At 39.0% G+C, this 23919-nt stretch overlaps 1 protein-coding gene across 4 annotated transcripts in view; it reads left to right on the top strand.

The window, feature by feature from the left end:
- EFCAB5 (EF-hand calcium binding domain 5) overlaps nucleotides 1-23919 on the top strand; it is a 277520-nt gene that overhangs the window by 41938 nt on the left and 211663 nt on the right. For 3 of the 4 annotated variants that reach the window (XM_058283113.1, XM_058283114.2, XM_058283110.2), the window contains exon 5: nucleotides 20507-21083. The exons of the other annotated variant lie outside the window; for it this stretch is intronic. In XM_058283113.1, coding sequence (XP_058139096.1) covers nucleotides 20507-21083 — 577 coding nt within the window. The remainder of the gene's footprint in view (nucleotides 1-20506; nucleotides 21084-23919) is intronic. 4 annotated transcript variants of the gene reach the window in all.

Raw genomic sequence — 23919 nt, 5'->3', positions numbered from 1 at the left:
CTTGGTCAATAAGCCATGGAATTTTAATACTCAAATTATCATCACAGCTGTTTAAAGCCAAGTGTTAGTTCCATGTACTTTTTTTTTCATTTATTGAAATATATCACTCATAAACATACAGAAACAATAAATGTATAATAGTTGTGAACTTACAAAACAAACATATATAACATCACACAAACATAAATAACATCTCACCCTACCACCAATAACTTGCATTGTTTTTAAACCTTTTTAACTAATGATTAAGGAGCATTGTCAAAATACTACTACTAAACGAAGTATTTTTCCCCTAACCAATCCTATTATTATTACCTTTATGTCATTTATATATGCACATACATAAACAATTGAGTGTATAGTAAAAGTTGTGAACTTACAAAGCAAACATGCATAACATCATACAGGGGTCCCATACATCAACCCTCCACCAACACCTTACATTTTCATGAGATGTTTGTTACAAACTATGAAAGAACACTGTCAAAATCTTACTACTTATCATAGTTCTTTTCTTACTTTTGGTGTGTTTTTCCCCCAACCACCGTATTACTATATTTTAAATATGTTTTTTATGACAGAAGTTGTAAACTTATAAAACAATCAGGGAAACGGACTTTGGCCCAGTGGTTAGGGCGTCCGTCTACCACATGGGAGGTCCGCGGTTCAAGCCCCGGGCCTCCTTGACCCGTGTGGAGCTGGCCCATGCACAGTGCTGATGCGCGCAAGGAGTGCCGTGCTACACAGGGGTGTCCCCGCGTAGGGGAGCCCCACGCACCAGGAGTGCACCCATGAGGAGAGCCGCCCAGCGCGAAGGAGGGAGCAGCCTGCCGAGGAATGGCGCCACCCACACTTCCCGTGCCGCTGACGACAACAGAAGCGGACAAAGAAACAAGACGCAGCAAAAAGACACAGAAAACAGACAACTGGGAAAGGGGAGGGGAATTAAATAAATAAAAATAAATCTTTAAAAATAAAAATAAAACAATCATGCTCTTGTGCAGAATTCACAAACAACACCCCTCCATCAACACATCACAATGTCTTGTATCATTTGCTACAGATAAAATAATATCATCTGATTATTGCCTTGTCCATAGTATACATTTGGCTCACATTTTCCATACTGCCTCAATATCAACACAGTACATTTTTTGCATCGATGCAAGAATATTATATTATTACTACTAACCACAGTCCATAGTCACTCCAGCTATATTTTCCCCATGCTTCTCCACATTACCAACACCCTGCAGTAGTGATGTACATTTGTTCTAGCTAACAAAGGACACTCTTGCATCTGTACCATCAACCACTATTCTCACCCCCTCTTGGTTTATTGTGCTATCCAGTTCCTAAATTATTCTCAAGCATTCTGTCAATTGGCATTTACATAACTAGACTATCATTTTCAGTCACATCCCCATTTATAAACTAGCTGTTACTTACTGTGTGTTACCATCCACTCTATAATTTCCACAATTTTACAGTGAAGCTAATTAAAACTTCTACATACATTAAACATCAGTAGTCCACTCAGTCTTTTTCTTATCTCCTTTAAGAATCCACCACCTACCACCAGGTCTTGAAGACATTTTCCAATAATTTCTTCTAGAAGTTTTATGGTTCTTGCTTTCATTTTTAGTTTCTTGATTCATTTTGAGCTAACTTTTTGGATAAGGTGTGAGATAGGGGTCCTCTTTCCTTCTTTCAGCTATGGATGTCCAATTCTTTCAGCACCATTTGTTGAATGGATTGTTCTGCCTGAGCTGTGTGTTTGACAGGCTAGCCAAAAATCACTTGACCATACCTATGAGGATCTGTTTCTGAACTATAAATTTGGTTCCATTGGTCTATTGTGTCTGTCTTTAGGTCAGTACCATGTTGTTTTTACCATATAGGTAGGTATTATGATTTAAAGTCTGGATATGAAGGTTCACTTTTCCTTTTTATGATGTTTCTGGCTATTCAGGACTCCTTACCCTTCCAAATAAATTTAATGATCGTGTTTTCAATTTTTTCTTTACTGCTGGTTGAATTTTTATCGGTATTGCATTAAATCTGTATAGCAATTTAAGTAGAATTGACATCTTAATGATATTTAGTCTTCCAATCCATGCGCATGGAATGTTCTTCCGGTTATTTAGGGCTTTTTTGATTTGTTTTAACACTGAGTCACAGTTTTCTGAATACAAGTGCTTTACATCATTGGTTAAGTTGATTCCTGACTATTTGAGTTTTATCTGTCATATTTTATTTTCACCACTCTTTTGACACTTTTAGTTACTTTTATTAATATAATCTTTGTTTCTAGACTCTCTTCCAGGCCCCTCTTTCCTGTCTTTTCTTTTTAGGCTCTAGCACACCCTTTAATATTTCCTGAAAATCTGGTCTCTTGTTTAGAAATTCAGTTTCTGTTTATCTGTGAATATTCTAATTTTGCCCTCTTTTTTGAAAGACAATCTTGCTGGGTATAAGATTCTTGGCCGGAAATTTTTCTCTTGCAATATCTTAAATATATCAGATCACTGTCTTCTTGCCTCCATGGTTTCTGGTGAGAAATCAGCACTTAATCTTCTTGCATATCCCTTATATGTTATGCATTACTTTTCTCTTGCTGCTTGAAGAATTCTCTTAGTCTTTGGCCTTTGACATGATGAGTATGTATCTCAGAGTTGGTCTATTTGGATTTTTTCTGAAGGGAGTGCGTTGTACTTCTTGGGCAGGGATATCTATGTCCTTCAATAGGGTTGGGAAATTTTCTACAATTATTTCTTTAAATATTCCTTCTGCCCCTTTTCCCTTCTCTTCTCCTCCTGGGACACTCATGACACATATGTTTGTATGCCTTTTGTTCCCTGAGACATTGTTCACATTTTTCCATTTTTTTCTTCATCTCTTCTTTTGTATGTTCACTTTCAGGGGCCATTTCTTCAAGCTCACCAATCCTTTCTTCTGCCTCCTCAAATCTGCTATTATATGATTCCAATTTTTTTTTTTTTTAAGATTTATTTATTTATTTCTCTCCCCTTCCCCCCCTCCACCCCGGTTGTCTGTTCTCTGTGTCTATTTGTTGCATCTTCTTTGTCCACTTCTGTTGCTGTCAGTGGCACAGGAATCTGTGTTTCTTTTTGTTGCGTCATCTTGTTATGTCAGTTCTCCATGTGTGTGGCACCATTCCTGGGCAGGCTGCACTTTCTTTCGCGCTGGGCGGCTCTCCTTATGGGGCACACTCCTTGCGCGTGGGGCTCCTCTATGCGGAGAGACACCCCTGCGTGTCACGGCACTCCTTGCACGCATCAGCACTGCACATGGGTCAGCTCCACACGGGTCAAGGAGGTCCGGGGTTTGAGCTGCGAACCTTCTATGTGGTAGGCGGATGCCCTAACCACTGGGCCAAGTCCACTGCCTGATTCCAATGTTTTTTAAATTTCATTGATTGTACCTTTCATTCCCATAAGATCTGCTAGTTTTCTATGTATGCTTTCAAATTCTTTGTGCTCATCCAGTGTCTTCTTAATATCCTTAGTCTCTTTAGCCATCTCTTTGAATTTATAAGAAGATTTGTTTGAGCATCTATAATTAGTTGTTTTAAGTTCTTTTTGTCATCTGGAGGCTTCTCTTGTTCCTTTAACTGAGCCATAGCTTCCTGTTTCTTGGTGTGGATTGTAATTTTTTGTTGGTATCTTCACATCTGGCTTACAAGAGTATTTTTTCTGGGTGCAGTTTTTCTCTCTGGTTTAGGGCTTCCTATCATTTCTCCCTTGCTGGTTATGCAGTAGGAGCCAAGCATTAGTTGGTGCTGTAAGCTGTGGAGGCTCAAGCTGTCCTCATTGCGCCAGAGACCAATGAAGCTTCTTCCAACTTTCTCCTTTGCCAGGGGTAGGGACAGAGTCACAGCTATGTGAAATAATCCAAGTGCAGGCCTAGACTGTAGTTGCCCAGAGAGAATGATGGGGCTTCACATCCCTTTCTCCCCTACCTGGGGCAGGGATGGAGCTGCAGGTGTGGGCAGCCAACTACACAGTGTGGGTCCAAGATGATCGCAGTTGCCCTGGTAGACTTCTGATTTTCAGTCTATGCCAGCCAAAGTTCCCTGCAGTTACCTGTATAGGCTGGTGCAGGGCTCCTCAGCCCCCTCCCTGCCAGAGGTGGGCTGAAGCCTAGGAGGGCTGCAGGCTGATCTGTGTGAAAGCAACTGTAAGCCTGGCTTCCCCTCAGGCTGGGGGCAGAGTCAGAATGGTAGCTACTGGCCTCTTTCTGACTTGGGCTGGTTCTCACTCTAGCTGTTCCCAGGGTTATCTCTTCCGAGTCTCCCAATCAGTAGCTGAAATTGGCAGCCAACAGTCTCCTCCTCCCCTGTTTCTGGGAAATGGAGCTTCCAATTACTGTCAGGGCAGCTTCTGGGGTGGCTTGTGCTGCCAGAGTAGGACAATCCCTGGCCTCCACGGCTTGGCCAGTAATTTCCTGGAGAGGCTGGCGCAGGTCCCCCCAGCTTCCTCCCTGCTGGAGGTGGCACTGGGGCCTAGGCTAGACCTGCAATATGATCTGGATGGGAAGAAACTGGTCCCCACCAGCACTGGGATTCTCAGTCCACCCTGCTTCCCCTAGTGCCAGGTGCAGAGTTAAGATGGTGCAGAGTTAAGTTACCTCTTTCTGACCTGGACAGGCTCAAACCTTAGCTGTTCTCAGGATCATACTGTAGCCCACTGAATTTCCTCATCATACCTGAAATGGGTGCCCAACCATCTCTTGCTCCCCCTTTTTGGGAAAGTGGAGCTTTCAATTCCAGCCACGGAACAGCTCCCGAGGTGACTAGTGCCTCCAGTGGAGGATGGGCACCAGCCTCTGTGGCGTGGAGCACTCTACTTATGACTCTTCTCTGCAGAAGGGCAGTCTCCTCCTTCCACCCCCCCAAGGACATTGCAGGATGCTTTTCTGGCCTCCTGGAGCCCCCAAACAGGTGCTTCAGCTAGCTCCAGAGAGCTCTGGGTATTTGCTAACTGCTCTGTAGCAGGAGCTGATTCTAGGAGCTCCTTACCCTGCTGCCATCTTCTCCATGTCCTCCAATGTATTTTTAATCTCTTACATTGTGTCTTTCATTCCCATAAAATCTGTTACTTTTCTTTGCAAACTTTCATATTCTTCTTTGTGTTCAACTAGTGCCTTCTTAATATCCTTAATCTCTTCAGCCATCTTGTTGAATTTATTAGGGAGATTTATTTAGATATCTATGATTAGCTGTCTCAAATCCTGTGTTTTGTCTGAAGGTTTAATTTGTTCCTTTGGCTGGGCCATATCTTCCTGTTTCTTGAAATTGTAATTTTTTGCTGGTGTCTTGGCATCTGGTTTTTGTATGTGTTTATTCTGAGTTCAGCCTTTAGTTTCTGGATTTCATATTGGTTGGGTTTTCGCTAAAGCGTCCTCTGTTCCTCTGCCATGAGTGTTAGTGTGTTCTGTTCGTTTTGTATTTGTCTCTGTATATTTTTAATGCTCCTTTTATCTTCTCTTGCTGCTACCTCCTGGAGTGCTAAATTTTATATAAGTGTCCCCCTGGAGACAACCTTCGCAGCTCTAATTTGCAATCAAAACAGGCTCAAAGGACCTATGAAGGGAGTGTAGATCAGTTCCAATGTGCTCTGGAGAAGAGACCCTAAAGGCCTCCAATCTTCTCTTTTATGTCTCCCTCAACCTAAGCTTTCCTAAAGTACCCAGCAAGTAGCACTCTTTATCTAGTTGTTCCCTGCTGCCCTAAGGTTATTCTGTGCCTTTCATTCTCAGCTGACTTAGCTCCTGGTGGGGGCATGGTTGAGGCAGAGGTTGCCAGCCTACCAGGGATGAAACTATTGCGCCACTCCCAGCCCCTGAGATCTGAATTCTCTGATCAACTGCCACACACTTTGCAGTTCTTCCCCTCTCCCCCTCTCCCCTCCCCCATTGGGCAAGGTGACCCTGCTTGCACTGTCTTGAGAGACAGTGATCAGACAGCTCTGGTTCTTCTCCTTCCTGGGGCATCTTGGGGATGAGAGTGTAGCAGATTCTGCCCACACTACCACAGAGAGAGTGTGTGCTTCCCCTCCTTCCAGGGGGCTTTAGAGCCAAGTGTGCAGGGGCCCTTTTCAGGTAGACAGGGTGAATCTGTCCATCCTGCCCATGAGAGAGTGCACTCTTTCTCTCTATTCAGGGGCGCAGAGCGTTCAGCAGCCGTTTAAGGTGGGCAGGATGAATCTGGCTGCTCTGTTCAAGACAGTGTGCACCTCCTCTCTGTCCAGGGGTGCCTTGGGGCCCAGTGTACAGCAGCCCTTCAAGGTGGGTTCAATACATAGGGTATTGAGATCATTTTATAAAATTTAAAAACAAGAAGTACAATACTGTATTGCTTAGATTAATATAATATAAGCAAATGCATTGAAATTATAAACATGAAATTCAGAATAGCCTTTATATCCAAGTGGTGAGGGAAGTAATATGGGAGGTTTTAATATTTTTTTCTGAAACTAAGAGTAGATACGTGTGAATTACATCATTCTTAAATATTTTCAATTCTTAAATATTTCATAATAAAAAAAGGTTTAAACATACACTCCTCTAAAGTTATGAAAACTATGGTTTCTTGCCCGTTTATTTCTATGGGACTATTTTTGACTGTTAATGATTGAGACATATCTCAATAACTAATTTTCACATATGTTAAAAATAATGAGTATAAAAATAATTCTCAGATATATTTCTTCTTTTCTCCTGCAACCACAAAGTAACAAAAGTAAAAGACTTTAACTATACATAGTTCTGATCCTCTAATGATTTAACTGGGCACCGGTATTTTTTGCTGCATACAGGCAGCTTAGCCAGAGGGTAATATCTGAAACTATTTTCTCTTTCGTGTCTGTGTTGGAGAAAACCTTAAGACTCCCATAATTCTTCCATTCCAATCACTTCAGCAATCATGCATATATACATTTTAAAAAATCTGATAGCTTATTGTTCAGAGCCCAAGCTACGTTAGGTCTTGGGAATCCAGAGCCAGCCTAGCCAACTGTGCTAGGAAAAAGTCATACAATAGTTTGTGCTGATGCCACTAATCTTCAGCGTCAGGGGGACTCTATATATTGCCTGGAAATTATATTTGTGTTTGTAGTCTGCTCCCTTTTCCATCCTCCCTAACAGTTATTTCAAACTTTTATCATTCATGTCAAACCCTTGATTCTGCCATTCTTACTTATAGCAATGCTATAGTGCACACAAAAAAATAGAGGCTATTAAGAGAGAGTGATGGACAATGACCATCTCAAGGAACAGAGTCTGCAACTGCAAGCAAGATAGTCCCATCCATCTGCCCCATGGGATCTAAGGCCCCTCTCAATTAGAGGTGAAGTTGGCATCACCATCCCAAAATCCTCAGGACTGGGGAATGAATGATGGACTAGAGTAGACTTACTGGTATTCTACTATAGACTTATTGTGATTCTTGCAATGGAAGAACTTATATCATTAATGTGGAGGCAATCACCACTGGAGGTTCTGATGGGAGGGAGAGGGAAAAACGTGTAATATGGGGACATTTTTGGGACTTGGGAATTCAGAATGACAGGTACAGGCCATTATACATTTGGCCATAACTTACAAAATTTGTGCAGGAGAGAGTGTAAACTACAGTGTAAACTATAATCCACACTTAGTGGCAATGCTCCAAAGTGTGTTCATCAATTGTAACAAATGTACTCAATAATGAAGGATTTTGTTAATGTGAGAAAATGTGGGAGGGGTAAGGAGCGGAGCATATGGGACTCCCCTATATATATTTTTTAATCTTCTTTTTTTAAAAGATTTATTTATTTATTTACTTATTTATTTCTCTCCCTTTCCCCCCACCCTGGTTGTCTGTTCTCTGTGTCTATTTGCTGCGCCTTCTTTCTCCACTTCTGTTGTTGTCAGCGGCACGGGAATCTGTGTTTCTTTTGGTTGCGTCATCTTGTTGTATCAGTTCTCTGTGTGTGTGGCACCATTCCTGGGCAGGCTGCACTTTCTTTCACACTGGGCGGCTCTCCTTACAGGGCGCACTCCTTGCGTGTGGGGCTCCCCTATGCGGGGGACACCTTTGCATGGCACGGCACTCCTTGCGCGCATCAGCACTGCTCATGGGCCAGCTCCACACGGGTCAAGGAGGCCCGGGGTTTGAACCGCGGACCTCCCATGTGGTAGACAGATGCCCTAACCACTGGGCCAAGTCCACCACCCTCCCCTATATTTTTTATGTAACATTTCTCTAATCTTAAGAATCTTAAAAAAATAAAAATAAAAAGGTATATTAAGAAAAAGAGAGAATGCCCTCAATTTACTGTCCCCTCCCAGTTTAGTGTAAGAAACATCTTATCTCATCCAAGGTTAATAAGTATTCTTTTTTTTTCTTAAATCGTGGTAAAATATATAACATAAATTTTTCCATTTTGTACATTTCAGTGGTATTAATTACATTCACCATGCAGTGCCACCAACACTTTTATCCTTTACCAAAACTTTTCATCACCCCAAATAGAAACTCTGTACCCATTAAACAATAACTCCCTGTTCTCCCATCCCCCAAACCCTGATAACCTGTAATCTATTTTCTGTCTCTATGAATTTGCTTATTTCAGATATTTCAAGTAAGAGGAATCATACAACATTTGTTCTTGTGTGCCTGCTTATTTCACTCAACATAATGTTTTCAAGGTCATCCATGTTGTAGCATGTATCAGAACTTCATTCCTTTTTAAGATTGACTAATGTTCCACTGTATGTATATACCACATTTTATGTATCCATTGTTCTATTGTTAGCCACTTAGGTTGTTTCCACCTCTTGGCTATTATGCTAGAAACATTGGTGTCCTGTTTGAATTATTGTTTTCAATTTCTTTGGGTATATATCTAGAAATGTACTAATAAATATTCTTGATCTCATCATCTCATTATCTCTTCAGACACTGAGGACCATCATTTAATCTCTCTCCTGTATCTTTTACTTTTCTCTCTAGATTGAGTGGTAGACTCAACCACTAAATATAGTCAAATCTATTGTACCTTTAAAGAAAAATCCTTCCCTTCAAAATCACATTCCTTGGAATAATTGTCTACTTGTCCAGGCTCCATTTTACCTCCAAGTCCTTTCTCAACCCACTAGGTTCTTCAATGTATACTTTCTTCTTCTTACATTATTTGATTTCTCTGCAGCATTCTGACCACTTCCTCTGCAGTGCTATATGTTTTGTCTGTTTAACAGTCTGCCTTAAAATTAAGCCAACAGAGCAAAGCAGAGACTAGAGGTGGGTTTCAGCTGTACCTGAAAACAGGTATACCCCTAAACTTTCCAGTTACCTGAACCAATATATTCCATTTTTAATTTAAATTTTGTGAGATGGATTTTTCTTTTTTTTTTTTTTTGCTTAAAACTAAAAGGGTCTTAAACATCTTTCTTGAAACACTTTCTTCTTGTGGTTTCTGTGATTCTAATCTGTCCTATTTTTTTACCTACTTCCTAGTCATTCTCAGATTCCTGTGTAGGTGTCCTTTTTCTGCCTGTTTTAAAAAAAAAATTCCATAGGATTCCGTTCTTTGCCCTCTTCTCACTCTAAACATGCTCTCTGGGTAATGTCACCCAATAGTAATAATTACAGATTATCAAATGTCTACATAGATATAAATATATTATTTTCTCACCATGACTGTCTTCAAGATCAAATTATTATTTCCATTATACAGAAGTGGAAACTGAAGTCTGAGAAATTAAACAAGTGTTACAGCTGGAATTTGAACACTGTTAACTCTGATTCTAATGCACATGATTTTTTTTTTAACGAAACATTTATTCATCATCAAATATTTGAGTGTTTACTATGTTTCTAACACTGTTCTAACCACTGGGTATATAATATGGTAACTGCATTGGGGAAAAGGAAATGATGAGACATTTCAGGGATATTAGACATTGGCTCAGAAGTGACATTAATTCCAGGAGATCCAAAATATCATTGATCCATCAGTCAGAGTAGGGGCTTATGGAGATCAGGCGATCAACTGAGTTTTAGCTCAGGTCTGTCTCATAGTGGGTCCAATAGGTCCCTGGATCCATACTGTGGTTATTTCCCCAGTTCCAGAATGCATGATTGGAATCGACATTCTCAGTAACTGGCTAAATCCCCACACTGGTTCCCTGACTTGCAGAGTGAGAGTTATTATGGTAGGAAAGGCCAAGTGGAAGCCACTAGAACTGTCCTATCTAGCAAAATAGTAAATCAAAAGCAATGCTGGATTCCTGGAGGGATTGCAGAGATTGTTGCCACCATCAAGGACTTGAAGAATGCAAGGGTGGTGATTCCCACCACATCTGATTCAACTCTCCTATTTGGCCTGAAAGGAAAACACATAGATATCAGAGGATAATAGTGGATTATCATAGATTTACCAGGTCGTGGCTGCCATTAAAGCTGCTGTTCCAGATGTGGTGTAATTTTTTGAGCAAAGCAAAACATCCCCTGGTAACTTGTGTGCAGCTACTGATCTGGCAAATGCTTTTTTCTCAATTGCCAGTAGTAAGGACCACCAGAAACATTACTTTCAGCTGGCAAGGCAAGAAATATACCTTCACTGCCCTACTTCAGGGGTATATCAACTCTCCAGCCCTATGTCATAATATTGTCTGTAAGGACCTTGATCATCTCCCTCCCACAAGACATCATGTTGGTCCATTATATTGATGATGTCATGTTGATTGGACCTAGTGAGGATGAATAGCAACTACTTGACTTATTGATTAGACATTTGTGTGTCAGAGGATGGGAGATAATATCCAACAAAATACAGGGGACTTGCACCTCGGTGAAATTTCTAGGTGTCCGATGGTGTGGGGCGTGTAGAGATATCCCTACTAAAATGAAAGATAAGCTCTTGTATCTGGATCCTCCAACCACCAAAAACGATGCACAATGCTTAGTTGGGCTCTTCAGATTTTGGCAACAACATATTCCTCATTTGGGTGTGCTACTCTGACCCATTTACCATGTATCCAGAAAAGCTACTGGTTTTGAGTGGGGAATGGAACAAGAGGAGGCTCTGCAACAGGTCCAGATTGCTGTGCAAGCTGCACTGCTACTTGGGCCATATGACCCAGCAGATCCAATGGTGCTAGAAGTGTCAATAGCAAATAGAGATGCCATCTGGAGCCCCTGTAGGAAAATCACAATGCAGACCCTTAGGATTTTGGAGAAAAGCCCTGTCATCCTCTGCAGATAACTACTGTTCTTTTGAGAAACAGCTTTTGTCCTGCTGCTGGGTCTTAGTAGAGACTCAATGCTTAGCCATTGGCCACTAAGTGACCATTAGCTGGGTGTTATTTGACCCACCAAACCATAAAGCAGCACTCCATCAAAAAATGAAGGTGTGGTATATACAAGATAAGACAAGATAAGGCTTGAGCAGATCTTGAAGGCAAAATATTTAAGGAAGTGGCCCGGATGCCCATGTCCACTACTCCTGCCATATTAACCTTCTTTTTCCTAGTCCACAGCTTTGGACTCTTGGGGAATTCCTTACAACCAGTTGACTGAGGAAGAGAAAACTTGGGCTTGGTTTATAGGTGATTCTGCACAATATGCAGGTACCACCTGAAAGTAGACAGCTACAGCACTGCAGCCTCTTTCTGGGGCAAACCTGAAGGACAGTGATGAGGGAAAAATTCTCCCAGTGGGTAGAACTTCAAGCAGTACACCTAGTTGTTCATTTTGCTTGGAAGGAGAAATGGCTGGAGGTATGTTTGTACATTGACTCATGGCCTGTTGTTAATGGTTTGGCTGGATGGTCAGTGACTTGGAAGGAACATGATTGGAAAATTAGTGACAAAAAGGTCAGGGGAAGGGTTATGTGGATAGACCCTTCTGAGTGGCAAAAAACATGAAGATATTTGTGTCCCACATGAATGCTCACCAGAGGATGACTTCAGAGAGGAAGATTTTAATCAAGTGGATAAGATGACCTGATCTAGGAAAGCAGTCAGCCTCTTTCCCTAGCCACTCCTGTCATTGCCCAATGGGCTCATGAACAAAGTAGCCATGGTGGTAGGGATGGAGGTTATGCATAGGTTCATCAATATGGGCTTCCCCTCACCAAGGCCTATCTGGCTACAGCCATTGCTGAGTGCCCAGTCTGGCAGCAGCAGAGACCCACTCTCAGCCCCCGATATGGCACCATTCCCTGACATGATCAGCCTGCTACCTGATGGCAGATTGATTACATTGGACCACTTCCAATCATGAAAGGAGCAGCTAATTGTTCTAACTGGAATAAGCAAATACCTAGATATGAGTTTTCCTTCCCTGCACACAATGCTTTTGCCAAAACTACCATCTGTGGACTTACCAAATGTCTTATCCACCATCATGGTATTCCACTCAGCATTGCTTCTGGTCAAGGAACCCACTTTACAGCAAATGATGTGCAAGAATGGGCACACACTCATGGAATTCACTGGTATTACCATGTTGCCTATCACTCTGAAACAGCTGGATTGATAGAATGGTAGAATGACCTTTTAAAGACTCAATTATGGTACCCACTAGGTGGCAGTACCTTGCAGGGTTGGGGCATTGTTCTCCAAGAGGCTGTGTGTGCTCTAAATCAGCATCTACTCTTCGGTGCTGTCTCTCTCATAGCCAGGATTCACAAGTCCAAGAATCAAGGGGTGGTAATGAGAGTGACATCACTCACTATTTCCCCTAGTGGTCAACTAGGAAAATTTTTGTTTCCTTTTCCCTGCTCTGCTGTTTTATAGGTCTTAGTTCCAAAAGGAGGAGTGCTTCCACTAGAAAACACTACAATGATTCCATTGAACTGAAAGTTAATGCTTCCACCTGGCCACTTTTGGCTCTTCATGCCTTTGAATCAACAGGCAAAGAAGGGAATTACTATACTGGCTAGGGCGATTGATCCTATCAAGGGAAATAAGATTCAACCACACAATGGAGATAAAGAAGAGTTTGCCTGGAATACAGGAAATCCCCTAGGGCATTTTATAGTACTATTGTGTCCTGTGATTGAAGTCAAAGGAAAACTGCAATAACCCAATCCAGGCAGGCCTAACAATGGCCCAGAATATTCAGAAATGAAGTTTTGGGTCACCCCACTCACAACGAGTTGAGGTGCTTGCTGATGGTAAAAGGAACGTGGAATGGGTAGCACAAGAAAGTAGTGATAAATACGAACTATGGCCATGTGACCAGTTACAGAAACAAGGACTTTAATGGACATGAATATTTCTTCCTTTTTTTGTTGTATGTTTGTATATGTACATAAAATGAATATCTTTATTTTCTTTCCTATTTTATCCCCTTATCCTATGACACAAGTTGTGTTAGTTTCATGTCAAGTATTTAAGGATGTCAAGTTTAAAAGTGAATATTACTAAGGACTTGCATCCTATTCTGGAGGGAATTAGTGAGTTTCCGGTCATACATAGGACAGTTTGAGTATTGTTAGACCAAAAAAAAAAAAAGCCTGTTATTGTTTTTATTCAGAGATTAAGTTTGGTTTAAGGTTATCTATATGGCTGCCAAGTTTTCAAGGGGTGGACTGTGATGGTTTGGCTAATGTGTCAACTTAGCCAGGTAATGGTGCCCAGTTGTTTGGTCAAGGAAGGACATTTAGTGGACTTTAATCACCAGGGAGTTGATTGCATCTATGACTGATTATATCTACAATCAACTGGGGAGATTGCCTTCCGCAATGAGTGGCATTTCATCCAATCAGTTGAACACCTTAAAAGGAAAAGTGGTTTCAGCATTCAGAGAGAGAATTCCCATCTCTATTACGGGCAGCCAGCATCTCCAGGGGAACTCACCAAAGACCTTCACTGAAGTTCCTGGCTTGCAGCCTGCCCTCCTGAAATTGAACTTGTGAACCCTCATGGTTGTATGAGACAATTTCATAAAACCTCATACTATTTATAGATATCTTTTCAGTTCTGTTTCCCTAGAGAATGCTGACTAATACAAATAATAACCAAGACCTGCCTTAATGTATCTTCGTTTTTAAAATTGGGGTGAGAGACAGATTAATCCTCCTTTAAAAAATCCATGGTTTGGGAAACGGACTTTGGCCCAGTGGTTGGGGCGTCCGCCTACCATATGGGAGGTCCGCGGTTCGAGCCCCGGGCCTCCCTGACCCGTGTGGGGCTGGCCATGCGCAGCGCTGATGCGCGCAAGGAGTGCCGTGCCACGCAAGGGTGTCCCCCGCGTGGGGGAGCCCCACGCGCAGGGAGTGCGCCCGTGAGGAGAGCCACCCAGCGTGAAGGGGGAGAGCAGCCTGCCCAGGAATGGCGCCGCCCACACTTCCCGTGCCGCTGACGACAACAGAAGCGGACAAAGAAACAAGACGCAGCAGATAGACACCAAGAACAGACAACCACGGGAGGGGGGGAAATTAAATAAATAAATAAATCTTTAAAAGAAAAAAAATCCATGGTTTTAGTCAGTGCAATAAGGCAAGAAAAGGATATAAAAGTTATAAAGATTGTAAAGGAAGAAGTAAAAATGTCCATTTTTTTTTCACAAAGATGATTGTGGACATAGCAATCATTGTAAATTTAGTAATATTTCTGGATAAAGTCAATATTCAAATACCAATTATATTTCTATATATTAGCAACAAATAATTAAAAATGAAATTTAAAAAATACTATTTATAATAGTATCAAAACATTAAATATATATAGGTAAGTCTAACCAAAGGTGAGTAACAAATCTACACTGAAACTATAAAACATTGCTGGGAAAATGTAAAGAAGACCTAAATAAATGAAGGGATATAAATTACTCATGAATTAGAAAGATTTAATATTGTCAGGGTGGTAGCTTCCCCTCAATTTATGTCTGGATTCAATGTAATTCCTGTCAAAATTCCATCAGGTTGTGTGGTGTGTAGAAATTGATGAGCTGATTCTAAAATTTATATGGAATTGCCAAGTCAAGGTAATGTTATGGAGGAAATGGAGGGAGTGAGGAGGAGAGGAAGAAAGAGGACGAAATTAAGGAGAAAGAGAGAAGGGTGGTAGTGACTGGAGAACGGGCATCACAGGAATTCTGGATTTCTCTGTATCTTGAGCTGAATGCTGGTTAAGTGGGTGTGCTTCTTTGTGAAAATCCATCTGGCTGTATACTTAGAATGTGTGTATACTTTTCCATATGTATGTTATAATTCAATTTTAAAAATATTTTTACAAAAGCAAGGGCCATGGAACAGCTGCATCAGAACAGTGGATACAAAAAATATATTGTTCTGTTTTGTGTTTTCTAAAAATAAATGATATATCAAATGATAGTAGGTAGTCTCTAGTCTTTGTCAATACATACAGGTAAAATCCACTTGATGGACATACATGAGAATTTCTCTGGGGTGAATTCCAAGGAATAGAATCACCAAAGAGTGTACATATTTTCTATGTTAAGAGATACTATCAAATTGTACCCCGGAAAGGCTATATCTATTTATGTTGCCTTGGTTCTGTGTATGAGAGAAATAGTTTCCTTATACTTTCAACAACACTTGATATTTGAAATTCTTCTTAATAGTTGCCTATCTGGTAAATGAAAAGTGAAAGCTCATTAATATTTTGATTTATTTTTTCCTGATTATTAGTCATGTTAAACATTTTCATATATTTATTGCTCATTTTTAAATTTCTTCTGTCAGTTAGCCGTTCATGTACTTTGCCCATTGTTTTATGGTGTATTTTTTATTATAGTAGTTATTTATGTAGTCTGAATATTAAGTCATTGTTGCTTGTATATTGCAAATATCTTCTTCCCATCTGCCATTTGTATTTTATTTATTTATTTTTATTTATTTTTTTAAGAGTTACCAGGGATTGAACCCAGATACCTCGTACGTGCAAACTAGGTACTCAACTACTAAGCTACATCTGCTCCACTGTATTTTATTTTTATTTATGTTGTCTTTTATTGTATAGAGTATTTAATTTTGTCAAAAATCTTTTCTTTTACAGTTGCTGGGCTTTCTGTCTTGCTTAGGAAGCCATTCTCTACTGCAAGATTACACAAACATATTCTCCTATGTATTCTTCCAATATTGTATAGTCCTGTGACTATGTTCAGTTCTTTAATATTTCCAGAATTAATTTTTTAAATTTATGGCATATGGGGGTAAGCTAAATTAATTTTTTTCTAAATGCCTAGCCAATTGTCACAAAACTATGTGTTGAAAGACTATTAATTCCCCAGTGCTGAAATTCTGTTTACCATATGTATTAGTCAGGGTTCTTTAGGGAAACAAAACTGACAGGAAATATGTGTAAATATTATGATATTTTTATAAGAATTGTCTCACATGACTGTGGGGATGAGCAAATCCAAATTCCATAGGCCAGGCTGCAAACTGGGAACTCAAACAAAGGTTTTCGATTCTCCAGGAGAAGCTGGCTGAAGTAGAAATGGAAATTCTCTTCTGACTGCTGAAATCATCACTTCTCCTTTTAAACCCTTCAATTGATTGGATAAGATTTCTCTCATTGTTGAAGGCAATATGCTCAGTGGATTGTAGGTATAATTAGCCATAGATGCAATCAACTGACTGATCATTTAAGTTGATGAAATATCCTCACAGTAGCGTCAAGTCAAAGCCAATGCTTATTTGACCAAACAACTGGACTCCATAATCTGGACAAATTCATGCATGAACTTAACCATCACACCAAGCACTAAATTTTCTGCATACTAAACCTACTTCTAGCCCTCTAATCTGTTTAACTGATTTGTTTGTTTATCCCTGAATCAGAACCATTGTATTTTAACTACTAAAGCATTATGATAGAATTGATAACTGGCAGGATAAGTCCTTCATTATAGTACTTCTTTTCCAAAAATTTCTTGGCTATTTTCTCACATTTTTTTCTTTATGTGATTTTTGGAATTAGCTTGTCAAGTTTCATTTTAAAAAACCCTTTTGGGACTTCTATCAGAATTACAATGAACATGTAAACCAATTTTAGAATAATTGCTATCTTTACATTGTCTAATTATCCCATCTAAAAACATGGTATAGTTCTCTTATTTATTCACATCATCTTTTATGTCCTTCAGTAAAGTTTTGTAGTTTTCTTCATGTTTGTCTGACACATTTTTGTTTGGTTTATTTCTAAATATATTTAATTTATGAGAAAAGACTGCAAAATTATATTTCTAATTGCTTATTTCTAGTACCTAGAAAATAAATTTATTTTTGTATTTTAATCTTGTATCTTAATACTGGTTGCTTAGTAGGTTTTTAAAAAATTGTGGTAAAATACACATAAAATAAAATTTGCCATTTTGACTATGTTTAAAACATACAAATCAGTGGCATTTATACATTCACAATGTTGTACAACCATCACCCTTGTCTGGTTGCAGAACTGTTCATCACCTCAAATGGAAACCCTATTTGGAAAGCCCTCTAAAGCTGAAGATTTGTGTCATTTTTCAGTTCTGAGGGATTTTCTTTCATTATTTCTTTAAATATTTCCTTTCTCTGTAATCTCTTTGTTCACTCCTTCTGATGCTTTTATAAGTTGAATATTAAATGTTCTCGTTCTCTCTTCCATACTTTTTTTTTAAGGTTTTGTTTTGTTTTTTTAAAGTTTTATTTATTTATTTATTTCTCTCCCCTTCCCCCACCCCAGTTGTCTGTTCTCTGTATCTATTTGCTGCATCTTCTTTGTCCCTTCTGCCGTTGCCAGCGGCACAGAAATCTGTGCTTCCCTCTGTTGCGTCGTCCTGCTGTGCCAGCCCTCCATGCATGCAGCACCATTCCTGGGCAGGCTGCACCCTCCTTCACGCTGGGTGGCTCTCCTTACCCGGCACACTCCCTTGGCTCCCCCATGCGGGGACAGCCCTGCGTGGCACGGCACTCTTTGCGCACATCAGCACCGCGCATGGGCCAGCTCCACATGGCTCAAGGAGGCCCTGGGTTTGAACCGCGGACCTCCCACGCGGCAGACAGACGCCCTAACCACTGGGCCAAGTCGGCTTCCCTCTTCCATACTCTTAACCTTTCCTCTGCCTTTGTTTTCCTACTTTATTTTTTTTTTTAATGTTACATTTTAAAAATTTGAGGTCCCCATATACTCCCCACCCCCCTCACCCCACTCCTCCCACAATGAAAACCTCTTTCGTAATCATGGTACTTCCATTGCATTTGGTGAATACATTTTGGAGCACTACTGCACCACATGGATAGTGGTTTACATTGTATTTTACACTCTCCCCCATTCCACCCAGTGGGCCATGGCAGGACGTACAATGTCCAGCATCTACTCCTGCAGTACCACCCAGGACAACTCCAAGTCCTGAAAATGCCCCCACATCATATCTCTTCTTCCCTCTCCCTACCCTCAGCAGCTACCTGGCCACTTTCTGTACCTCAGTGCTGCCTTTTTGAGCCAGCTTGACTTGATCTTCCAACCAGCTGGTATGTTTTTCAGTTTATTTCTGATGGTCAGTCCAATCTATTGATGGTTTTATTGCAACAATAATCTTGGTCATCTCCAAGTGCCCCATCCCCCTTGCTCTCCTCCTCTCTCTCTACTGGTAAACTTGATTTATCTTTTAATAAACTTTTTATTTCAGAATACTTTCAATTTTCAGAAAAACTGTGAGGATAGTCCAAAGTTCCCATTTACCTTGCACCCAGTTTTTCCTATTATTAACATCTTATATTGCTAGGGCACATTTGTTTCAATTAATGAATCAATATGAATACTTTATTATTAGCTAAAATCCATATTTTATCTACATTTCCTTGGTTGTCACCTAACATCCTCTTTCTTTTCCAGGATCCCATCCCGGTTACTACATTATACTTGGTTGAAATGATTCATTAGGCTTTTCTTTAACTTGGACAATTTCCTATTTCCTTGTTTTTATACTCTTAATGGTTTTGAGGAGTACTGTCAGGTATTTTTGTAGAATGTCCTTCAATTGGGATTTGTGTATTGTCTTTATTATGATTACAATGGGGTTTGGGGGTTTGGGGAGGAAGACAATAGAAGGAAAGTGCCATTCTCATTATATCATTTAGAGGGTATATACTATTAACATGACTTTTCACTGTAGATGTAAATCTTGATCACCTGACTGAGTTAGCATTTGTCAGAATTCTCCACTGTGAAGTTATTCTCTTTTTTCTTGCATTTTCATACTGTACTCTTTGGAAATAATTCACTGTGTGAAGCCCACACTTAAAGAGAGGGGAGTTATGGTCCACCTCCTTGAGGGCAGAGTAGCTACATAAATTATTTGGAATATTTCTGCATGGGAGATTTAGATATTCTCCCCTATTTATTCATTCATTTATGGTCTTATGGGTATTTATTTTATACTTGGGTTATAATCCAATACTGCTTTATTTATTTTGTTACTCAAATTGTTCTATCTTTGGCCATTGAACAATTTGGCCATTGAACAATTTGGCCATTGAACAATTTGGCCATTGTTCTATCTTTTGGCTCTTTTAGTTGGTTCTTGTGTCCCTTTATCATATCCCAATTATTGTGGGATTCTGGTACTACGAGATGCTCTAGGCTCATCTGGTATATTTCCTACCCAGTCCTAGAATCAACCTTTTCTCCAAGGAGCCCTATTTTTTATTTTGTTTTGTTTTTTAAAATTAAAGAATGATATTAGAACCCAAGATCTGGGAGCATCAAGTTTGCAATCCACAATCTTGGTCAAATAACTCCAGTCTGCATTTTAACAATGAAAACATGAAAGAGGTTAGAAACGTGAGTGTGATAAGAAATATATATTTAAAATTACATGCGTGGTTGACTCTCTTCACTGCCTACTCGGCAGACACTTCTCCACGCCTTTGACTGCCCACTGAACTTCAAATTGGTTGCAGGAGGCAATAACTTATATCAGAGAAACTAGGTCCAAATCCTGGCATCAAGTAATGAATTATGATTTGTCAAAACTAATCATAGTAATCTCATTTCCCTTTACTAATGATTGATCTAGGGGTGGGAAAGTAACCTAGTTAGGGTCAATGAAATGTAAAGAAAGTCTTGGGGCAGTTATTCTAGGATCTTCCCCTATTGGGAAATAAAGCAGAGCCTCAAGAGGAGAAGGCTCCTTTATCCTCAATTCTTTTATCCTGTGAAAAAGTAATGCCTGGAGCTGCAACAGCTATCTTGTGGTCATGAAGTATACACATACACACACATACAAAAAAAAAAAAAAAAAAAATAGAAATAGACTAGGTACTTAATGATATCACTGAGATGCTGGATGACTTCTGACTAAGTCAACAATAAATGTCCTTATGGTTAAAGTCATTGTAGTATAATTTCCTCTTACTTTCAGCTGAACGCATTCCTATACACCATGTAAATGGATATTTTTAAAAGTGTTTCTCTGATAGTATTTTAAAGTCACATAGATTAAAATCTACTTCTGTTTCTTATATTTCACTTTTTTTTCCTTCAGAATTAAGCCTGGAGGGACAGCTAAAGATATCCAATGGTTCAAAACAGGACTCTAAATTTGGAGTCTCAGAGAGTGTTGTGGTTAAAAAATCTGCAAAAGTGACTTTCAGTATAGATCAAATTCTAAGGAAATCAAAGTTAGAAAAACCATGGAAGAAAAATCTTTTCGAAAGAGTGGAGGCAAGATCTCAGGCAATGCAACAGAAAATAATAGAAAAGGATAATCTGAAGAAGGAGCTAGAAAAAAAGGTTGAAAAGAAACTCCCTAAGGATAATTTGGCCAAAGAGTGGCTTAATACTGAAAACACAACACTGAGTACTCGTTCATATTTGCTTGACAAACTTCTACCCACCTTAGTTCCTGGAATGGAAAAAATGTTAATGCAAGTGGAAAAGAAGAAGCTTTTAGAAGTTGCTCATAGTCCAACCAAGTTTGATCCAATTAATTACTTAGGGGAATATTTAATGAGAAACAATCCTAATTATGCCAAAGATGCAGAAATGTCTGGTTATCAGAGGGTGATGAGAGAAGTCACAGAAGACCTGAAGGTACATGTTCCTGACACAATCAGCAACAGGTAAAATTTGTCTTATTTTCAGTTGATGATTTATTTCCTTTCATTGAAAAGTCAGTAAAACAGTAATGTAATCACACAAACAGGACATAAAAGAAGTGATTTTATATTTATTAAAAGCATATTTATTGAGCTACTACTATGTGCTTCACCTTTCAAGAGGCACTCTGAGGACTAAGTATTTTAAATAAGTTCCTTGTAAAATCATAGATTTTATTATCTCACTAGGGCCCCATGTCTATATTTATTTGTCTGTCTCCCTACACTGGAAAGTAAGCTATATGAGATCAGGAACTTTTTTAAATTTAATTTTTCAGATAGGCAATATATTCAACAGGTTCAAAAGCAAAAGTGTTTAAAAAGTTATACAGTGAAACATTTCCTCCCCATTCTTATCTTCCATCTACCTAATATTCGACTTCAGCTGTAGACAACTACCATTCTTATTTTTTAGTACGTCCTTCTGGAGTTTTTTTATGCATGTATGAGCAAATACAAATATGGATTCTTAATTTTCCTCTCTTTACAGAAAAGCATGTGATTTGAGTTACAAATACTTTCCCCTTTTTCTTACCTGCCATTTATCTTTTGTCATGCAGAATGTTTTAAATATTTAGTTGAGTTTATTAATATCTATTTTATGGTTCCTGGATTTTGCATCATTGTTATACATAAAGATTTTGAAATAATTTTCCCATGTCTTTGTCTGGAATTTTTATGTTTTAATTTTCATTTTAAATATTAATCCATTTGGAATTTATATCCTCATGTAAATTGTCAGGTAGAGCTACTTTATCCTTTTCCAAATGACTACTTGGTGGCCCTAAATAAGAATTGTTAAATAGTACATCTTTATCCCATTGGTTAATTCCTGCATTTTTTTCAAGTGTATTTCTGGATGTTTCTGTCTTATTTCATTGGTCTGTCTCCCTATTCATGTACCAGTACCACCATGCTTTAATTGCTGAGACTTCTTAGTGCATTTCAGTAAATATAATAATGTTGTCATTATTCTTTGTTCTTCTTTTTTTCTGAGCTCTCCTGGCTATTCTTGTGTGTTTAATTTTCGGTATGAACCTTAGGATTAACCTGTCTGGTTGGAAAAAAAAAAAAAACAGAAAGAAAAAACAAATCAAGCTTTATGAGAACTTTTATTGAAATCTGACTATGTTTATTAATTAATTTAGAGAAAACCAATATCCTTATTGTGGACAAGTGTTTCTATCTGACAGCATATGACTTTCCATTTGTTCATCTTATTTTGTATTTATCAGTGTTGTCTTAAAGTTTTTTTTCAAATAGATCTTACATCTTTCTTATTAGGTTTATTTCTAGGTATTTTCTCTTTCTTGTTGCTGTAGTGAGACTCTTCTTTCATTATATTTTCTGTTTGGATGTTGTTTGAAGACATGAAAGCTATTAATTTCTTCATATTTTTGTATCCTTTGTACATGGTACCCTGTACCTTACTAAGTTCTCTTATTGTTTATAGTAAACTTTTAGTTTATTTCTTTGGTTTTCTTGAGAGACAACCGTATTGCCATTTTACAAATAATAGTAATTTCCCTTCTTCCTTGTCACTTTTCATACTTCTAACATCTTTCTCTTACCTAGTTGCGTTGGCAGTTACCTCCAATACAATGTTAAATAACAGTGGTGATGGTGGCCATTCTTGTCTTGTTTATGACTTCAGTAGAAATGTTTCTTGTGTTACTGTTTATCCATGATGCAGTCTTTTATATATTAGTACCATATACTCCATTTGGATCTTAAAAATATATATATTTGATCACATTGGGGCAAATTTACCTAATTTCTATCTTACTAAGTGATTTTTAAATTCTTTTTCATTTATTTATTTATTTATTTTTCTTCCCCACCTCCGCCCTGCTGTTTTTTGCTGTCTGTGTCTTTCCCCTGTGCGATCTTCTGTATCTATTTCTCTTTTTGTCTTCTCTTCTTGTCTCTGTCCTCTAGGATTCATCGGAATTTGATCCTGGGAACCTCTTATATGGAGAAAGGTTCCCTGTCAATTGCACCACTTCAGTTCCTGGTCTCTGCTGCACTTCACCTTGACTCTCCCCTTGTCTCTATTTTATTGCATCATCATCTTGCTGCATGACTCACTTGTGTGGGCACTGGCTCACCATATGGGCACTCAGCTCACCACATGGGCACTCGGCTCACTGCACAGGCACACTTTCTCTTTTTTTTTTTTTCACCAGGAGGTCCTGGGGGTCAAACCTGGGTCCTCCTATATGGTAGGGAAGGGCCTTATCACTTGAGACACATCCGCTTCCCCTGAGTGATTTTCAAAAATCAAGATAATTGTTGATTTTGTAAAAAGGCTTTTTCAGCACATAGGGAGATGATCATTTGATTTTTCATCTTTGATCAATTACTTATGAGTTTTATTAATAGATTTCTTAATATTGAGCTATCTTGGGATTCCTGAAACAAATTCCACTTGGCAATTATATATTTGATAACTTTGAAATATGCTACCTACTAGTAAGGCAGAATAAATGTTTTAATTACAGATTTTCGGAATATTATATATATCAATCTATCATTTATCCATCTCATATTAATAGTCACCTCCCATGGCAGCAACTGTAAGGGTTTTTTCCATTTTTGGGAAAGGGTTCTTTTTCAGTATCATTATAGATACATGGATTTTTAATATATATTAAATATATTTCAATCAGTTTTTCTTTCTTTTTTTTTTTACATGCACAAACTGGCCTTTATTGATTACAGCGGGATTAAAGAGAGGAGGGGATACAAGCACTTACCACCCTGGGGCATAGCCAGAAACCCCATCACTGTTCAGGAATGT

The sequence above is a fragment of the Dasypus novemcinctus genome, chromosome 21 (genome assembly GCF_030445035.2).
Source record: "Dasypus novemcinctus isolate mDasNov1 chromosome 21, mDasNov1.1.hap2, whole genome shotgun sequence".
In the NCBI taxonomy this organism is placed as follows: domain Eukaryota; kingdom Metazoa; phylum Chordata; class Mammalia; order Cingulata; family Dasypodidae; genus Dasypus; species Dasypus novemcinctus.
This window is presented reverse-complemented; position numbering and strand designations above follow the sequence as displayed.